The 20550-nt window shown below is 34.6% G+C and overlaps 2 protein-coding genes across 2 annotated transcripts in view; one reads left to right on the top strand and one right to left on the bottom strand.

The window, feature by feature from the left end:
- Window positions 1–498: 498 nt before the first annotated feature.
- Window positions 499–14362, bottom strand: LOC128683068 (uncharacterized protein). Its single transcript, XM_053768285.1, has 13 exons — window positions 14203–14362; window positions 13352–13526; window positions 9970–10051; window positions 9366–9485; window positions 8639–8766; window positions 8232–8423; window positions 7535–7748; window positions 6369–6485; window positions 5400–5591; window positions 4808–4941; window positions 3925–4064; window positions 3014–3143; window positions 499–2548 (listed from the first exon to the last, which is right to left on the bottom strand). Exons 1-13 carry the CDS (start codon window positions 14269–14271, stop codon window positions 2523–2525), a joined length of 1719 nt encoding a protein of 572 aa, XP_053624260.1. The 5' UTR covers window positions 14272–14362; the 3' UTR covers window positions 499–2522.
- A 1097-nt stretch (window positions 14363–15459) lies between these two features.
- LOC128682822 (uncharacterized protein) overlaps window positions 15460–20550 on the top strand; it is a 56991-nt gene continuing 51900 nt past the window's right edge. The window contains exons 1-2 of the mRNA XM_053767709.1: window positions 15460–15608; window positions 18889–20371. Coding sequence (XP_053623684.1) covers window positions 18903–20371 — 1469 coding nt within the window. The 5' untranslated portion in view covers window positions 15460–15608; window positions 18889–18902. The remainder of the gene's footprint in view (window positions 15609–18888; window positions 20372–20550) is intronic.

The following is a 20550-nucleotide window of genomic DNA, read 5'->3' as shown; positions in this document are numbered from 1 at the left end:
AAATTATCTCGCGAATCAGGCTTGTATATTCTAATGCAAAAGAAATTAACTTTAATCGCCGCTAAGAACATGTAGTATAAGTGCTTTAAATGTTACTGCATTAGGGCTGTTAAATTGTTTATATCGTATTTTCTGTATGAATATCCCAAAAGACGCTTACCTAATATAATAATGAATTTATATTAACTGTTTAAATGTCCTGACATTTAAACAATTATAGTAGGGGTACCTATATAACCTTTTGTGTGACATTACAATGAATTATTTGTAATGTATGTACAAGTTAACTATGAAATAAGACCTTCGCAGGCAAACCTTGGGCACATAATCCTACATAATATTATACAAAGTCCTCTGCCGCGTCTGTCTGTTCGCGTTAAACTTAAAAACCACTGCACGTATTTTCAGATAGTCTGATTCCTGAGCAAGGTTTAGATTTATAATTAGCGAGCGAGCGACGCCGGGACGGACCGCTTGGTAAGAATAAAACAACCAAAGTAACAGTCATATTTTTTTTATTTCGTCGACGTTATAATAACTACCAGCATAAATACAATAAAAGCACTGTCAGACAACGCACAACAATATCATATTTCAGGGAAAAGAACTCGTCAAATATACACATTTGCGGGGGGCAGTTTACTACAATTGCAACTTAGCACTCTGTGGCGACTTGGCCGGCTCGAGCGATGGTGATAAACAGATAAATTGATCATGTCTTAAATACGATATCCATAGATTTATATTACGTTAGATACCGCATGCCGAGAGATCCTATTTTCCACTTTATGTGGAATTTAGCCCCTTTATATTAGTGTGATATCAATTTCACTTTGGTGGCATTTTAATTCTACGTAGGTATTACAAAACCTGCAGTTACAATAGAAGGAATGAGACATCTAGCCTAATATATACCTGTGCCTTTATCCTGGAACGTGACCAGTGCAAAACTACCTTTAAGAGTTATTATTTTACATATATATTTTAGAATGTCCAGAGCAAGTTAAACTAAGGTCGGATAGCCAATCCAGTTTTTCTAGGGTACATAGCTTAGGTGACATAGTTTAAATAGAATACACATGTATAAAAAAACAGGTGAAGCTATTCGAGCTCAGTAAGGACTTTAGAAAATAAGTTCAGTTGTTAAAACGTGAATGACCAACTTTCGATCAAAGAAGACATAGTAAAATGTCAATTTCAAATTATTATTTTTTTACTTTATCATCAACTGAGCCAACTTTAACTCTGGAGTTGAGAAAGCGTCGCGTCTCGCCCTGCACGACCTAGTCGCAAAAGTGCTATATAGTCTAACCCAAGTCACTAACAAAACGCCATTGTACAACATTATAGAAATAAAAAAACAATATTAAAAGGCTTGCTGAAAAGAGTTCTCAAGTGGTAAACAAGAAATATAATATCAACAAAGCATTAATATTAACTTTTTCCAACAATTAAATTAAACTACTCGTGTCTCACGTAAATCCAGAATATTATTGTAACGATAAACTTCATCTATTCCATGTTAAAAAAATACATTATGTTTTTTGGTATATCTGTATCATACTATTGCAATCAGTCCATCATTCATTACATAATTCTATATTATAACGAAAGTATATGGCGCATATTCAGTAAGGAACAAATGTCGTAGGTCGTAGCTAGTCTAACTATATAAAGAGTAGAAAATAGAGGTCGCTGTATCCTCTTGGCTGGCAACACTTTGTGTTTATCAACCAATCCAGACCATTGTATTTAGTATTGCAATGGCAAAAATACGCAGTTAGTTAAAAACATTCTTTTTTCTCTTCACATACAGTCCTTACATATATAACGAGTTTCGCTGCATTTCTCACTAACTGAAAACACGCCCTTTAATTATAATCTGCAATCAATATTTTCAAAATCTCTTTAACCTATAGTATCCTCCTAGTATTGCTCAGCAAAGGAACTACATTTGCAACAAATATTTTAATATTTACATTGATGTTCATTCTAATTTAGTAAAATTTATATTCTAATATAGTATGTATGAGCATGGAAACGCTGTTTTGATGACATTGTACGATCGATCAAAATGCGGTTATTGTCCATGCATATTTGCTTAAAAGGAGTTTCAACAATCAGGTTTCACATTTTTACCCAATATCATCAGGTAAAAATGTGAAATGGTCTTGAATCTGCATCATATTTAACTCCATCCAACTTTGCATGGTTACAATTTTCTCTAATACCGTAAAAGGTACATAAAGCAAGCAATGGTACATATTTTGTAAGTTCTCCTAAGGCGTCCCACAAATTGTAAATGTGAAGTTTGTACTCGTACATAGCATTATGATAAATCTAGCGAATCCCATTGGAGGGTCTTTTGGCATGCCTCCGAATAATGGCCAATGAAGAATCTAAAATTGGAATGTTAGCTGCCTTGCAACAATAGTTTCCTGGATTCCTGTAGGACTATCAACAATATCTACTATCGACTTAATCCCGCGCAGAATTCATCACTTGCGCCTGGACTTTAATTTTCAGGATCTATTCTTTATCCGATGGTCTGAAAAATAAGTAAAACGAATTCATGATCAGATTCTTCAAATTCCCTCAAAGTCTATATTAATTTATATGCTTGATGAACATAAAAAGACATGGTAAAATTGTTTACATTTTGTTTATGAAGAGCATGAAGAGTGTACCAGATCCGAATCGTTATTGTTTTTGTTGCTGATTTTTAACCCCCGACGAAAAAAGAGAGGTGTTATAAGTTTGACCGCTAAGTGTGTCTGTCTGTACACCACACACACACCACGTACACAGGTACGTGGCACCGTAGCTCAACAACGGGTGAACCAATTTGGATGCGGCTTTTTTTTATTTGATAGCAAATTTTTTAGATTGAAGAAATTCTTAGATATGTTTGATTAAATGAATGTTGAAAATCGGGGGTTTTTAATTTGTCTAACAAATAAACTTGTGATCTTCAGTTCAGGTACGGAACCCTAAAATCGAACTGTATACTCACTATTGCGGGGAAGGACGACCGCTTGCACGTCGGCGACGGTGCAACAATGCAGGTTGTTGTGAAACATGTACTGGATGGTCAAGTGTTTGTCGTCACCCACGCACGGGTCGTAAAAGCCAGCCAGTTCCGACTGAAATTGTACATTTTGTCATATTATGGTATACTAGCTCATGATCGCAGCTCCGTTCGCGGTAGCCTATGTTTGTCTTCGGGCATTAACCAAATTTATTCCAAATTTCATCATTATTTCGCATTTATTATATTAGTATATTTTATAGACACAAACCACGACAAACAAATTATGAGTCTGGAATAAAGAAGCTATTGATAAATAAAATTACTTTTCTAATTGACTGCTTTTGAAAAGTTTTACAATTATGTACACCGGATCAAGTATTGTACCCGCAGATTGTTATGCTAACTTATGATAGCAATCCAATAAATAAATATATAGGGAATCACACAGATTAAGTCAGCTGTTAAGAAGTTCGCAACTTATGGAATACTAAATAAATGATATCATATTCTAAAACATTAAATAAATAAACATCCAAGATCAAAGTCACACTGAAAAATATCATTATCCATCTTGATCTGACCGGGGATCGAACCCGGAACCTTTAGCGACCAGGTGACGGAGGTTGTCATACGGATTTGTTTGATGATTACACATCTGTCAGACACATAAATTTATCTCGTAAACACGTAAAATTTCGAATTAAAATATTAGTAAGACTAGCGCCTCGTCCCGGCTTCGCTCGGGTAAAAAATAGCCTATGTCACTCCTGAAGGTTTCGTATATCTCTATCCCAAATTTCATCAAAATCGGCCCAGTAGTTTTTAGAGTTTATACATTACAAATAAAAATACAAATATTTTCTCTAATATTAGTATGGATTAAACCACCTCACCTTGCTAGCCTCGAGCAATTCTAACCGCGAGTCCCTCACCAGGCACTGTATGGGTATTGTGACGTCGATGACCTCACTGTACTGCGACGACTGGGCCACGCCGTCGCCCGTCTGCTCTGCTACTTCGTGCGCAGACGCACCTGATAACATTATAGAATAAATAAATATATACGGCCAAATCAATTTCTATTGAGTTAGCCTTTATGTAAGTTCGACAGTTGTGTTATGGGATACAAACACAACAATAACTATATTTTATGTTTATGTTCAAGATCCAATATGTCACTAATACAATTTTAAAGATTTGAGTACATACTTGACTGGTTAAAAATGTAAATACATAAAGGTAAAATAACAGAACGTAATAATTAAATGTCATTTTAATTGACTTTCTGTTCAAATTACTAAACAAAGAAGACTCGCATACTTTCATGCACTTTAGTTTACGAAACAAATCAAAATGACATTATTTCGAAGCTAAAAATACCAGCATTTCTAAACGAGTATTTTATGAGCGCTGCATGTTTTCGTATGTACGTTATCCTTAGATGGCTTCATCAAATTAATTTATTATATAGATTACATTATATACAGATAAGAAATGTCTTTAAGACAATAGGAAAAGGAAAACGTGAAATTTACTGTTTTTTAACAAGGAAATAAAAAATCTATGTAAAATATATTCATTTCAAGGAAATTATTTCCAAATTTATCAAAGAGAAGTCGGGCGGCAGATCCTACCAACAAACCACATATTTCACAATTTTTTTAGTTCAACGATTTAAAAAAAAATAAGTTAATAGAAATTCGAAAATGGACAATATAATGTGTCAATTGTTTTAACTTTACTTTCACATTTATAATATTAGTTAGGATTACATACCTTGTGGCAGTTTCCCGTACACAGCCTTTAGGATAACTAGTCCCTTCTTCTTCTCCTCGTCGCTTCTGATCCTGGAGTAGGTCTCTCTCATGAGTTCCACTGTCGCCCGCGCTTGTCGCTGCATTTCTTGTAATCTGTAATTTTAAATATTTCTCTAATTAATAGATGTATACATATTCATTCACTATATTGATTTAAATGCTTAAAAAGTGTAATAAATATTATTAAAGATAAGAATGTTTTGTGCCGCGTCTGGGATATTTTTTTATGAAATCCTCGCATCTTCCTTTGTAGGATACAATACTCTGTTTAGTTCTCTCAATAAACAGAAATGGTAATATAATAAAAAACTGGCCAAGTGCGAGTCACACTCGCGCACGAATAGTCCAGTACCATTATCTATAAAACCATTCTTAAATATATATTTTATTTAGGCAACAGAAATACATCATCCGTGAAAACTCAAACTGTGAACTATTACGGCTCATGAGATACAGCTTAATGAGAAACAGACATATGGACGGACAGCAGTCTTATTAATAGTTTTACCCTTCGGGTACCCTAAAAAAACAACTACATTTTAAGCAGTTACCTTTCATAATTGGCTTCCATGGACCTTTGCCGCTCCCGTTCCTGCCTCTCCCTGGCTATGGGGTCCAAGATGAGTTTCTTCAGAACCAGCCAGGACACCATAGGCACGACCGTCGCGTAGAACACTGGCGACGGCATCACTTCCTCGCAGAGGTGGATAGGAACCACTATGGTTTGAGAGGAACAGGTCCACCTTGGAACAAAAATATTAATAATAACATTTGTTTTCTTTGATTCAAAGAATAAATAATATTATTAATCCATACCTTTGTTCCCGTATACAATGCGATTGTTCTTAAAACTTGGTACACAATCTTTGTCACTCGGAATAAAAGGGTATATGGTATAAGATTATCCAAGGCTCTCCCAACCCTGTGCCTTGGTTCGACTGTGCTATCTCAACAGGGAGATTCTAGTATCTGCTTTTCGAGATCAGATCATGTTCCAGTTAACAAGTTTTATTTTCTTATAAAAAAGCCCATTCGGATGCATGTAATGTGTGCAATAAAACTGAAGATTTGCTTCATGTTTTGTTGGAATGTGACCAGTACTCAAGCTTAAGAAATAAACTCCTGCGTGATCTCTCTTTGGGCAATGTTGAAAAACATTATGTTGAACAAACTGTTGTCTCGGGAGGCCAGATGTATTTATACATTCTGGAGAGGGGTGATGCCGCAAAGGCAGACATAATACCAAATAAAATGGAATTTCCCCATGAGGATGGCATAGTCGTACCAAGCAACTGAAGCCTCGACAAAAAATAGATTAAGAAAAAAACAATCTGGTAGTATTTTTATTAATATACACAAAAAAAAACTACAAATTACGCCATCTACCTTATAAAGCGCCATTAACGTAGAGAGAAAGTTATAATCGTCAACATATCGTTCGTTTCGCTCATACAAGATAAATGCATATTGGAAATACACGAGAAGAAGCGGGACAGAGAGCTAATATGGCGTTAACTTACTTGAGTTTGAGCATAACACCGCTGGGCACGCCCAACATGACTGCAGCTGAAACGCTGCTGTTTTGTGACACTTTCTTCTCAGCCCCGTATTCTGCTATAGCACCAAATGTACCGAATCTGAAAGCAAACGTCATTGCAATATTAACATTCTGTTACATATACAAAATACTGACATATGCACAATAAAATCCCACAATATTCTTTGAAAGTCAACCTTTCGCTCATACCAGCGCCTCTAGCAGTGCATTCACTCACGGCTTCTCCAATATGCCAATTTAACAGAAACCCGAGCATGTATTTAAAAAAGGAAGCCTTTAACTACTACTCTCTCTTTCGTATATATGCATCCTCTTCGTTTCAACGACAAATTGTAACGTACATATTAGTCAGTTTAACGACAGTGAATTCGCCGCTATAGTCGTATAATAATCAAATAGCCATTCAACAAGAAGGACAAGCATATCAATATCGTTCGCTATATTGCAGTCTATCTCAGTCATCTTATTTCGCGTCGTACCATTTAGTTATACTACTAGTAATATTGAAATATACAAGAAAATTACAACATGAACGCATCTCATGCATCCACCTTTTTTCTGAAGTTGGTTAAAAATATATTTTTAAAAAGAGGTATTTTGCGGATATAGATAATAAAACGCAGCGCCAGTTTAATATAATTTTGAAGAGCCAGTTCATAAACTCAAATTCAATAAAACATCTCAGTAAATAAAATTGATAAATCTTACTGACACAAATACAAAAACAGTTGTTACTCTTACAACCCTGAACTGCAGACAAATATTTACCAGCGCTGAGATTCGAACTCGGGAAATTCAGCAAATTTATTCATAGCAGACGGGCGCTATGATAATCACACAATGGAGGTCGTAAAATAGTTTAACTTCGCAAAAGCAATTCACATAAGTAACATGTGATTATAAAGTCGCTTTAGCTAAAGAGCTACAGTTTATATTTATTTACATGCTAATTGACTTTTAAAAAATTGCTTAAAACTCTGCAGACTTCCAAAGGGCAGGTGAAGAAGAAACAACGCAACCAACTTTTCTCCAAAGACAATTTACAAAGCACGAATACGTTCTTGATTCATTCACCTTATAATACAAAATTATACAAAGAAGTCGTCAGTTCACGTGTGTAGCACTTACTTCAAAGCTAGTCGGAGCTTCATATCATGCTGTGGCAACTTCCTCATCAAGTTGAAGGAGATGAAGGAATGAGGGTTCCCAATCTGAATGGCCGTATTCGAGTGGTACTTCTCCGAGTCACGTACGTAGATGCTAGTCATCGATGAACCGCCTTGTCCACCGGCCCGGTACGTCAGATAGCCCACAGAATGGGCGTCTAATTGCAGTGCCATAGCTGAAACATGTGTATGAATGGCATCTCACAAAAGGTTTCTTTACATTTTATTTTTCCGTTCTCGTGTTAACATCCGGATGTTACTACGAACTATTGGGTTTCTTCTATCTCTTTCTGCCCAAAGTTGCTAACAAACCTTTCCAAGGCTGCCTTTTCGCTCATGTTAGAATACCTAGTTATAATTTTACGTTCTTTCTGTAAATGATGCAATATAGAGATCTATCTATCCATTATATATTTTATCATCTGATAACGGACTGATGATAAAACATGGGACAACAACTCACGCGGAGAAACGTACGACCAAAAGCAAATGAGCGAGTCATATACGTCAGTCAGTATCCCTCCTATACACAATCGGCAAAATCAGACTGGATGAAGAGGGAAACAAATGAAGGTACACTGTGCCTATGTTAAATTAAAAAGCTATGTAAGCAATATTCAATGAAACCCATAACAATTTGTGACAATATAAATACTCACTTGAAATTAGACTGGGCGAAATGCCCCGAGGTGTGAAGTGAAGCATAGTGCCACAGTTCAAAAACATCAGCCGAGACAGTGTTCTAAATATTTTGAAACCCAGAAGTGGTCCATTGCCAATACCAAACTCAACCTCGGTCCAGCCCTTTTCTGAACTAAGGTGACGATTGCATACATTCACTGAACCTGTGCCTGTAATTAGAAATTTTAATATATTATAAAACTGAGGTTAGTGAGGTTACTGTGGATAGAGGAATTGAAGGCCTGTTGCCCAGCAGTGGTATATAGGTTAAAAATAATAATAAAAATAATAAAACGTCTTTTTAAGCTTGTCCATAAATAAATAAAATTGAAGTTTTACAAATAATAATATAAAAGTTTTTGAAAGGTAAAACCTGTGTTCTTACCTATTCCGTTCTGTGTTGATATGTTGCCTGACAATGTCATTGTGTTCCTCAGAGTTACTGGGGCATCGATGGATTGCTGTATTGTCATCCCTGACACTTCTATAGAAGGTAATATTTGTGCATCTTCACTGTTGATAAATAAATAGAATGTTATATCTTTCACTTAACAGCTAACGTCTTATCAGAACACGTCGCGCGTATCGTCGCAAAAGTAATCAATTATTTCTGCTACATGGTGCTAACAGAGCCTTTTTCAATTACGCGAATAAAAATTAGGTTACTTCCCAGGCATGACATTTGGTTCTCCTTAAATCTAATAAAAACAATTTGATATAAGTATTGAACTATGTAAAATAAAGCAATGGTCATTAGCATAATGGTCTCCCAAGATATAGTTAAGATATAATGATTCACTCTCCAGCTTTTCAACTAAATCCACACCAAAAATCACCTTGATCCAATGATCTGTTTTGATGTGACAGAAAAACAATTGAAACCTCACTTTCAGATAAAGAACCAAAAATATGAGAGAGATGTTTTGAAGGTTTAGAGAAGGCAAAAGACTTTTTGACAAAAATAAAGATATTTTTTTTCTGTCTCATAAAAAATTGTATGGATTAACTAAATTTTTAGACATGACTTGAATTTTTTATAACTAAATTTAAGTATATTTTAAATTTTTATGGTTACAATAAAACAAAGAAATAATAAATCATTCAATACGTACACTATTTCATACTCATCATAGTATTTCATGAACATTTCAGTGGCATTGATGGAAAGGGTGATTGTGCCACGAGGGTTGGCGCTCTGCTGCAACCTTCTCTCCTCCCGTTCGCGCTTTAACCTGTTTATAATAAAAACTAAGGATAAGAAACATTTATACTACATTTATACTTATTTAATGTAGACTTCAATAAACTTGCAGTCTTAATTACAGCCAGACTGGTGTATTTGCAGTGTGAAGTTGTGGTGATACAGTTTGTCAACAATTAAATTACACACATTAGTATCACCACATACTCTACTTACAAAACAAACTTTTTACCAAAATTTGTAAGTCCTCATATATAAAGTTATTAATTTGAAGTGTGAAAGTTTAAGAAATACTATTTACGTTTACAAATTTGTGTTGAATATAGGGGTTTGTAAGGGAAATAAACTTGTGTATCTAGACACAATAAAACCATTCTGCAGCAGTTTGATCTTGGGTATTATTCATCAGATAATGACATAAACAGAACCAAATACTCTTAACAGAACAGGCATTGAAGAAATTATGACCTTGTGGTCTATAGTCACCATGTCAGTTGTAATTCTGGTTTACTTACCTTTCATATTCTTCTCTAATTTCCCTAGGAGTGCGAGTTCGAAATATGACTTCCCAGCCATCAACTTCCAAACCCCTCTTTCCTGTACAAAACAAGAATCCAGTCAATTAAGAGTCTAAGCTTGTTGTATTATTACATTATTAAGAAATTTATTTGGAGATAAATTACCATTCTAATAAATAAGCTGTTGGATAAATATATTATTATTTCTGCTTATAGACCTCCATCAGCTTGTTACGAAACTCTTTTAGACGTTTTGGAGGAAGCACTCAGGCGAGTTAATCTAACAATAAGCATATAATTTTATGTGGTGATTTCAATATAGACATTTTAGTTTCATGTTCGGAAACCAATGGATTTAAAAATCTACTACACTCATTTAACTTAAAGCATACATTCTTTGAACCCACTAGAATAACCTCGACCTCAGCCAGATGTATAGATAACGTTTTCTGCGATTGCGCTGTTTATAATCAAAAACTGTTCACCTGTCTGGGGTCTGACCACCTGGGTCAACAGGTATCACTTATACGTGACGGAGAGTTTGACCTAAGCACCGCTCCTGTAACTTGTAGGCCTTTTACTAAGAAACGTAAAATGCGTTTTCGCGAATCCGTTTATAACAAATTGCCAGATGCAGATCTCACAAAAAACACTAATGATAAGGTGTTCAATATAGTAGAAAAAGAATTTAAAAAATCTTTTCCGTTCAAAACTTTCATCAAGAAAGATAGACTTAACTTTTGTGATTGGGTCTCAAATGTATATTAGTATATTAGTAGAAATAGACTCTATGAACTTTATGGCCAAAAACAGTACAATTTTAATGCGGAATTCTATCATATGTTAAACGGTATTCTAAAACTTTTAAAAAAGTATGTTCTGTCACGAAATCTTTGTATTTAACTAATAAAATAAAAAATTCGAGTGATAAAATAAAGACGGCTTGGTCCATCATAAATAAAGAGACTGGTAAAACTAACACGCGCGACGTAAATTTTGTATTAAAACTTGACGGTAAAACCATAAGTGCAGATGACGAAGTTGCCAACGAATTTAATAATTTCTTTTCCAACATTTCTAAGAATATCACAGAATCCCTTTCCCCTTGCTCCAATGCGGCAGATGACTTATTAAAAAGAAATGCTCCGGATCCAAGTCCACTTTTACATTCAGACATATTACACCAGATGAAATTATATCTGCTTTTAAAGCCCTAAATGTTAAAAACACTGAGGACCTGTGGGGGATTTCCGTCTCAGTATTGAGCAGCATTATTGACCTGATTGCTCCTCACCTAACCATAATATTCAATAAATGTATATCTGAAGGCGTGTTCCCAGACTTAATGAAAATAAGTAAAGTAATTCCTCTATTTAAACAAGGCGTTAAACATGATCCCACAAACTATAGACCTGTTTCTATATTACCTACTCTAAGTAAAATATTGTGTCGATTATGTAAAATTTTATTTATATTAAAAATAAAATTTTACATAATCGTCAATATGGTTTCACCAAAGGTCGTTCAACTACTGATGCAGCAGCCACTTTAGTCGAAATAATTAATGAAGCTTGGGAATCCAAGCAAGATATCGTAGGTATTTTCTGTGACTTATCGAAAGCTTTTGACTGTGTAGATCATAATAAACTCAAAAATAAACTTCAACATTAAGGTGTCACTGGCGCGGCTCTTCGTGTTCTTTCGTCTTACCTAGATAATAGAACACAACAGAGAGTAGAAATTAACAAAACAAGTTCCGATAGTGCACCTGTTCACACAGGCGTACCTCAAGGCTGCATTATCGGTCCTTTTTTATTTTTGGTTTATATTAACGACCTCCCATGCCTTGCCCAACATTTATGTGAAGTAGTTCTATTTGCAGACGATACATCTTTATTATTTAAAGTCGATAGAAAAAGTGAAAACTATAACTTTATAAGTAATAGCATGTCGGTAGTTCAACTTAGCTCTAAATACAGAGAAGACAAAATGTATTAAATTCTCTCTCTTAAATAACTCACACAATGTTATACCTTTAACAGTAAATGGTAAAGCTCTAGAATGGGTACATAGTACTAAGTTCCTGGGCATCACTGTGGGCGACAAATTAAAGTGGGATAAACATATTGAAATCACGGCCAAAAAACTTAGTACGGCATCTTTTGCAGTGAGAAGGATTGACAGTGTATGAACATAGATACAGCTAGACTTGTGTATTTCAGCTACTTTCATAGCATTATGTCCTACGGACTATTAGTTTGGGGTAATGCAGCTGAGATAGGAAAAAATTTTGTATTACAGAAAAGAGCTATTCGTTTTATTTATGGATTAAAACCTCGAGATTCTCTTCAAGAACTCTTCAAATCAATTAACATCCTCACTGTTGTATCTCAGTATATCTTTGATGTGCTTATTTTTGTCAAATCAAATTTACATTTATATAAAAAATTAAACGAAGTAAATAGTGTAAACACTAGAAATAAGCACAAACTTTGTATGAACAGATTCAGGCTTAAAAAGGTTCGGCGGTCTTTCGTGGTCAAAGTGTAAAATTATTCAATAAACTCCCTGCAGAGGCTGTTAATCTGCCAATGAAAAATTTTAAAACTTATGTTAAGAAAAATTTAATGGATAAAGCGTATTACACAACGCCTATTTGACTGATAAAAACGCATGGATCCTCCCGACAACTTTGCCACTCCACACATGATCTTCTAATTTTTGTTTTACTGTGTTTTATTATTTTATTCATAATTTTTATTTTTGTTTATTCATATACTGTGACATTTAAATTTTATTTGTAAACATGTACGTGATTTGTGATCTACAAGTGTCTGATTTAGAGATTTGTTCTGAATAAGATTAGTAATTGTGAGGTCATGGGAATCGAGTGTGTCATGCTCACTCAAATGGTCAATCTGGTGGTGGCGTCGTGGGCCGGGTCGTGAGGTTCCCTCTATTATGGTTGAGCTACGCGATGGCTGTCCCATGCGTCAACTCGTGAATGGGTGCTGCCAGAGGGAACTGGTCAACTCGTTTCTCATATATTTTCATGAAAGTTAATTGTGTTTCACATCTATATATATCTATATCTATATATATAATAAACCTTTTGACTATGTACATTATGTACTTTTATATATTATTTGTAAGAAACAATAATGGTAAGCCGATCTGGCATGATAGGGACCAACACTGTTCAAATGAGTTTCTTTCGGCATTTCTTCTCAGCAGTGGTTGTTCCAAAATACCAGTAGTTTGTAGCTTGTGAGAAATAACTATAAATATAAAAATTGTCGAGAACAAGTGCCTGTGAAGGTCTAATTTCTAAATAAATGATTTGAATAAGCAAATTATGGGCATGTCCGGAAATACATACCTAGAGTATCATATATAGCTCTCTTGTGCGAATCGGACAATACTTCATACGCCTCTTTGACTTTATTGAAGATCTGCTCAGCCCATTTCTGTTTGTTCGGGTCTGTACTATGTTTGTCAGGATGAAACATGCGAGAGAATCTCCTGTATGCACTGTTTATCTCCTCTGGTGTAGCCTGTACATTATAATTTTGTTTTATTATAGACCAACTGTAACCTGGGTGTAGTGACATTTAGACTTGATTTGATCAATAGACCTTAACCATGATTATTAATAAATAAAATAAATAAATTTTATTTTCGATCGGGACACATTGAAGTTCTCCTTCACGGGGGCAGATAAATATTTAAGAAAAAAGTACCCTATGTTGTATTTTGGCAAATGGTCAAAACAATTATGATTCTGATTTTGAAAAAAAAATGACCATAATAATGATGGGTATCTAAATCACACATGTTCATTTCACATCTCTGGGAGGGTAAACAGAACCTAAAAAAATCTTCTTCAAAATAAAACCAGTTTGGCTTTTTAATAAATAACAACGAACGAAAGTATGTTTCGACTTTAAAAATAAGAAATATATATTTCAGTTATGTGGTTATTTGCACCACAATTAATTTTATTTCGTGTGAATGCTATCTCAGTCAGTGCCTTCATAACCTTAAATTTTACTGCTTTATGCAACATCATTGAAAACGCAATATAATCAGTAACTGCATATTGAATATGTTATTATTTTATTTTTTATTTTGTTTGTTTCAATATAATTAGAAAGTCCTCAGGTTATATAATATTGGAAGAGAAAAACCTTACAAAAAAATTCGTAAGAACGAAAATCAGATTATGCTCACCGTCTTAGACACATTTAGCAATTGATAATAATTTTCTTCAAGTAATATACTTTCTCCCTCTTCATCCATGTTAAATAAATAAAATAATTTTATTCTAAAAAACGGCCAATCAGTCCTTTGAACCTTTGATGGAATTTAATTCAGTTTTATTCCGCATTGACAGATGTGGCGTAGTTGTAGTTTACCGGTTTTTTTTTTTAAATCCTTACACACTTTGCAAACGATCTCATTGTCAATTGTTTAATTTAAAATAGTAGTTTGAGTATAGTAGTTTGAGTAGGTATATCACAGATATAAAAACAGTGAGTATGTAAAAATGTCTAACAACCAAATCATATTTTTTTGCTAATACTTTGCTGACCGTTTAAATAAAATCCTTTTTATATTATACGTATATGTTACGGGCCATTATTACAGCTATACAACGAAGTGCAGTTGCACCACCGAGTTGCACCACAAAATAAGAACATTATAATGTTTTTATATCTGTGAGTTGCACCCATTGAATTAATAGCTGTACTCCGTACAACCTACTAATTAAATTATATCACCCGTGGTTGCATCTAGTGCTAGCCGAAATAATAAAGGTTAAACATAGGTCTAACCCACACACAAATATAAAAACATTACATTGAAGAACCTACATGAATATAAAAAGATGTTCTTATATCTGTGGTCTAACCACACTTACGTAAGTTAAGCCGAGGTGCAACCATTTGAGACTAAGCACCTAGATTTATTCAGTTAAACCTAGCCGCAATTCGGGGTTTAGTCAAATCGATTTTATTTTTATACCTTGAGAACACAGTACCTTGAGCATATGAATATTTGTTCTTATATCTGTACTTGAGAAGAAAATGCAATTTATATACGACAGAATCATTTATTATTTTTGTGCTAATAGATATAATAATGCAAGTTAGGCGTTTAAAAGTTTAAAAATATGAGCACACGATGTGGGACGAAACAAACACATGGCGTACTTTCTTTATCTTTCCTTTTTCATTTTGTGTATTTCTAAGAAGCGTTCCACTTTCCTGAGTGAAACAAAAAAATAACAAGTCTAAAGTTTTATCAAGAGTTTTCGAGTTTTTTGTATTTTGTCAGCCAAAATATTGTATGGGATTTTGAATCATACTATGCAATGTCTTAGCTTATTTTATTTTTCTAGTTTGTCAGTTGACAGTGGTTGACAGTTAAATTGTCAAATGCTGGCATAGACAAATAATTCATTTTACAACAAATCAGTCAGTGCAGTTCTCTGTGATTCTAGTTTTGCTCATCTCGATAAAATGTGGAATGTAAATTCTGTTTCAAATGTTACTACAATTTTGTTTTAATTGCGAGATCATTACTAAGTGCTTTTGGAGTTAACGCTGGCTTTATATTTACCTGGAAAAGATAAGGTAAAATATTTATTTCAAGATTTTTATTTCGTTGTTTAGATTGAAAACGGCTTTTTATATTTTGTAACTGTAAAAAAATTCCATAATCTGATCGATCTGGTTTTGATTTATCTACGTTTATTTTGAATTATTTTATGTGCTAATCTGGTTCCTTAGTAGGCATTTGTGGTGATCAAATTATGTGTAGGTGTTAATGTTTTTTGTGGGTAACAAAGAATGGCCGTTTGGTATTAATTTATGTTATAATTTTGTTTGCCGTTGCACCATATAATGTAAAAGATAAAATGCTGAGTTCCACTGTTTGCTGTGCGAAATGCGTCAGAAAGGCAAAAATATAGAGTACTTAAATACTTCTATTACTACTACTGGTGACTTTCCCCTCACAGGAGCGATGCGCGCAAGTTTGAATGTATGCAATAACCAGCATAAAATTTAAATAAGTACAATCAATGATTTCAAATTGTACCTAATTATAGACACTACCAATACCTAAGCAGTTGCAGAGCCCTGCATTACTTAATTTTGCACAAAATGAAATATAGCTCATGTGTGCACTTAACTATTGCGATACTTCTGATTGTCTACTTCAATGCGAAATTTTATAAATTTGGTAAACCAACAAGGACTTGTGATTATAGATCTTTATATGCCAATGAATTTTTTTCTGGCTATATTAAGAATAACAAAAGTTCATTTAATATGCTGCCTCAATTGTGAAATAACTGTTCATCCTTAACCATCATATCCTAAACCATTGTTTATTATAAAAAACTTCTGTCTTTATTTTCTCTTTCCTAAAATGCAAGTATTTTTTTAAGTATTTGTTAATCTGTTGGTTATATGTTTTTATGTCTGTATAACTGAAATATTCTAAGAGCTTTACTTTTTAATACACATAATATATACATTGAAACTACTCATAAAATATATTAAAGGAAAAGCCAAAAATTTGGCTTTCCTTAAAATATCTACCAATAAGAATAAATCTCCAACATACTATTGTTACTAAAAATATTGTAGTTATTTAAATAAAATCCTGCCCACATGACTGATAGTAGATGTTTACTACTTTCATCATGTTTAATTAATGATTCATAGTATTGAATATTAATATATCTGTTGCCATAATAATATAAGCAGGTTGAGTGAAAACTTGAATGCAGTCCATGTGTGACTTTATGATTGAGTTCATAAAGTCATAAAATATGTTTTATGACTTTTTTTATTATGTAATATTTTTAAATTGCTTATGTTACTTGACATAAACATTTCTAAGTGTCTTATAATTGAATGAATGATGTTTACCTCATGGATCCATTGGTATGCATAACTGTGATGTGTGAAACTCTTTCACACATAATATAATACAAACATATGTGTCTATGTATGTTTGTATTATATTATGTGTGAAGGAGTATAGACTTATACATCCTCACAAACTTTCGCATTTATAATATTAGTAAGTATAGGATGGCACAAAATCATAAGCTAATTGAGGTAACTATTTATAGATTTTGTTTGGTTTTTCAATTTCTTTCTCTATACTTCTTAATATTTTAATCTTCTTATAAAAGTGTTTAATTACTATCAACTATTGAGTGTACTAGTTTATATAATTACTGAAAAGAACTAATTATATACATTAATTACATACATATTTAGATACACTCATGGTTAAATATGTATCTAATGTAAATTATATTATAGTCTCATAATATAAGGCTTGGCGAAATATTATTTAGTACTAGAGCTTTTGCCTGTGGCTTCACTACCGGTGGAAATAATCGTGTTTGTCGTACAAACTGTCATCCACACTAAAGCACCATAGGGGATGATTTAAAAAAATAAGTTTATCTATGGCCTCGGCCACTCTATTCTAAATTTCATCACAATTGGTCCAGGGGTTCAGCCATGAAAGCATAGCAGATCGATAAACTTTTGTATTTATTATACTAGTATGGAACATGAAGCAAAAACAAAATGAGGTGTGTTACTATTTGTCTTGCCTATTTGTCTAAATACATATTGTATGATGATATGCGGGGCTGAGGCAGATGAAGGGGAGAAGCAGTTCCGCCGTGGCTCTGCCCCATTCTGAACGGAAAACGAAATAAGCCCCGCTCCTTTCCATGTCATCTGCGCGCATTTCATTGTAGCTGTACCCAAGATGCACTGGATCATTATCTATACTTGGTCTATGGTATGGAGGTATAGATTTTGTCCATTTGTGATTGGACTGTTTGGTCTGAAATTTTAACGTCTACCTTACGAACCGGTGCAAATACGCTGGTCAAACAATTGTTTATATATTATGTGCTTCGATTTTCCGTGATCAACGTGACAGAAATCTAGTTCTAAACTTAGGTTTTGGACATTAGTTATATGTAAATTTTAGCAGATGTAGGTATATAACGATTAAAATGTTTTCTATTCAACTAAGAGTCAATTAAAATTTAAAAATAAATTTTGATATAATAGTAAGCTGAGCTTCGTTGTTACAGCAAAAATATGTAACACAGAAATTGGTAGATAGGTATCTTATGTAACTGTTAATAACGATGCTGTTATGTAATAAAAATAATTTGAATTAATTATAAAAAGAAGTTTCTAGAAAATCTATTCTAACAATTTTAATTAGTGTTACGTGCCTAGGTGATGAATCATTCAGACTTTATCTATCACGGTATCCATTTTCTACAATGGTCTCGCGGCCAGTGGCGGATGTTCCTAACTTTCACTTAAAATTGTAAAATGGATCGTTTTGTTGTTATGCTTACGGCGAATGAATATGCTGTGTTTTGCACCTTTATCGTGTTTATACATTATAATATATGTATATTTACTGTGATTACACAATCCCGCTAATGTTATATGCGAAAGTTTGTGAGGATGTTTATTACCCAAATCATGTCTAACTAAATCCACTAAAAGGATTTAAATGAAATTTGGTACGCAGATAAAACACAACCTAGATTAGTAAACAGGATACTTTATATCCCGAAATTCCCATAGAATTTCCCAGGCGCAGCTAGTTAGCAGCGCACATAAAAATCATTATGTTTACTATTAATGTCTTATGCTTTGCAATGATATACAATATGTTAAAAAGCTACTGGAGATGAGTAAGTACCTTTTTGACATGCTACAATGCCCACGAGGGCGAATCCCCTTAAATTACATCTTAAAAAAGGTGGTCTTGATTACCCTATTCATTTATTATTATTTTTTTTTAACTCGAAGATCATTAAGATTGTACAATATAGACTTTATATTGTTATAGATATTAACAACAATATGCCCTCGACGCACCTCAGTCTCCGAGAGGACGACGTGGTGCGGCTCTCTCTGGAGTTCCTGCATAACCGGGACCTCCACATCACCCAGCTCTCTCTGGAGCGCGAGACCGGCGTCATCAACGGCAACTTCGCCGACGACGTTCTCTTCCTCCGCCAACTCATCCTCGACGGGCAGTGGGACGATGTCCTCGAGTTCATTCAACCTCTCAGCGCCCTCAAAGCATTTGAAGCCGATAAATTCAACTACGCTATACTCAGACATAAATACATTGAACTGTTATGCATCAGATCTGAAATCAAAGCTTACAATAATGTAGAAAATATCGTGGATGAAGTCGTAAAAGTACTTAACGATCTCGAAAAACTAGCTCCCTCTAAAGAAGAATACTCAAACTTATGTTTACTCTTAACACTACCTAGCATCACAGATCATGCACAATTCAAGAAATGGAACCCTAGTAACGCGAGGGTACAATGCTTTCGAGAAGTTTACCCTCTAGTTGAACAGTTTCTACCTTGCGATAAGAAATCGAGTGGCACAGTGTCGAAGTGTGCGAAAAATGATCGACTGATGCAACTGCTTATCAAAGGCATATTATACGAATCATGCGTTAATTACTGTCAGGCTAAAGCTACCGGTTCTGACATGCAATCCAACGATGTGAGTTTTTCAAGGCTGCTTGATGGCTCTGGATTTGACGAGTCTGACTTGAGCCTTCTATCTTGGCTACAGTCTATACCTGCAGAGACGTTTAGTGTACCATTCGAGCAAAGAATGTTGAATGTAGACGTAGAAAAATTAGAAAGGCCTTCGCTGCACACTTCGTGGACGGAACATATGCTCGTGACGCCGATCAAACCACGCACATTCCCACATTTGGCTATGCCTTTTAGGCGTCCGCGATCGGCGGCCGATGCTATGACGAGATCCTTGAGGCCTCTTCCCGACGGAGCGCCAAGACATCCGGCGGTCATGGCTTTGTCAGCCATAGATTTCGGTCCGTCATCTTCATGTTTCGCCGGCTTCCATCTAACAGGTATAAAAGGCAGCAAACTAATGAATACGTCCGTAGACAGGTTGTTTGACAACAAAAACGGTGAGAGTATTTTCAACGGATTAAATGAGTCATTGAAACCGATCGACGAACAATTGAAACCAATTGGTGAATTCACCGGCTCGTTAAAAACATTGACGGCAGAGAGTAGCATTGGTGCATCGAACGCTACGACTCCTGAGCATAAAGGACAAGACTATTCTGCTTCTACGTCGATATCGACGACGGCGGCATCCACCGAGCGGTCGTCACTCGCTGAGCGCACCCCGCAGCAACCGGAGCCCGCCATGGTGCCGGGTGTAGACGGCGACTTCCGACGGGAGCTGCTGAAGGAGTACCAGATACAGAAACAACGTGAATGCGATGACTATCTGCGAAATCTATGTTCTTCCGAGTTGCTACAGCAAAAGATGTAAGTTCGCTTGTGGTATTATATTGTACAGTCCGTCTTCTATATCAGAGACTCTGTGCTAAATTTCATCAAGGTTGGTCCAGTACATAGGTTTTGAGATTATTTATTACAAAGAAAAAAAAATTCAAATCGTTTCTCTTTATAATGTTAGTATGGATACTATGGAAGTATGGATGAGC

Source organism: Plodia interpunctella, chromosome Z (genome assembly GCF_027563975.2).
Source record: "Plodia interpunctella isolate USDA-ARS_2022_Savannah chromosome Z, ilPloInte3.2, whole genome shotgun sequence".
In the NCBI taxonomy this organism is placed as follows: Eukaryota; Metazoa; Arthropoda; class Insecta; order Lepidoptera; family Pyralidae; genus Plodia; species Plodia interpunctella.
This window is presented reverse-complemented; position numbering and strand designations above follow the sequence as displayed.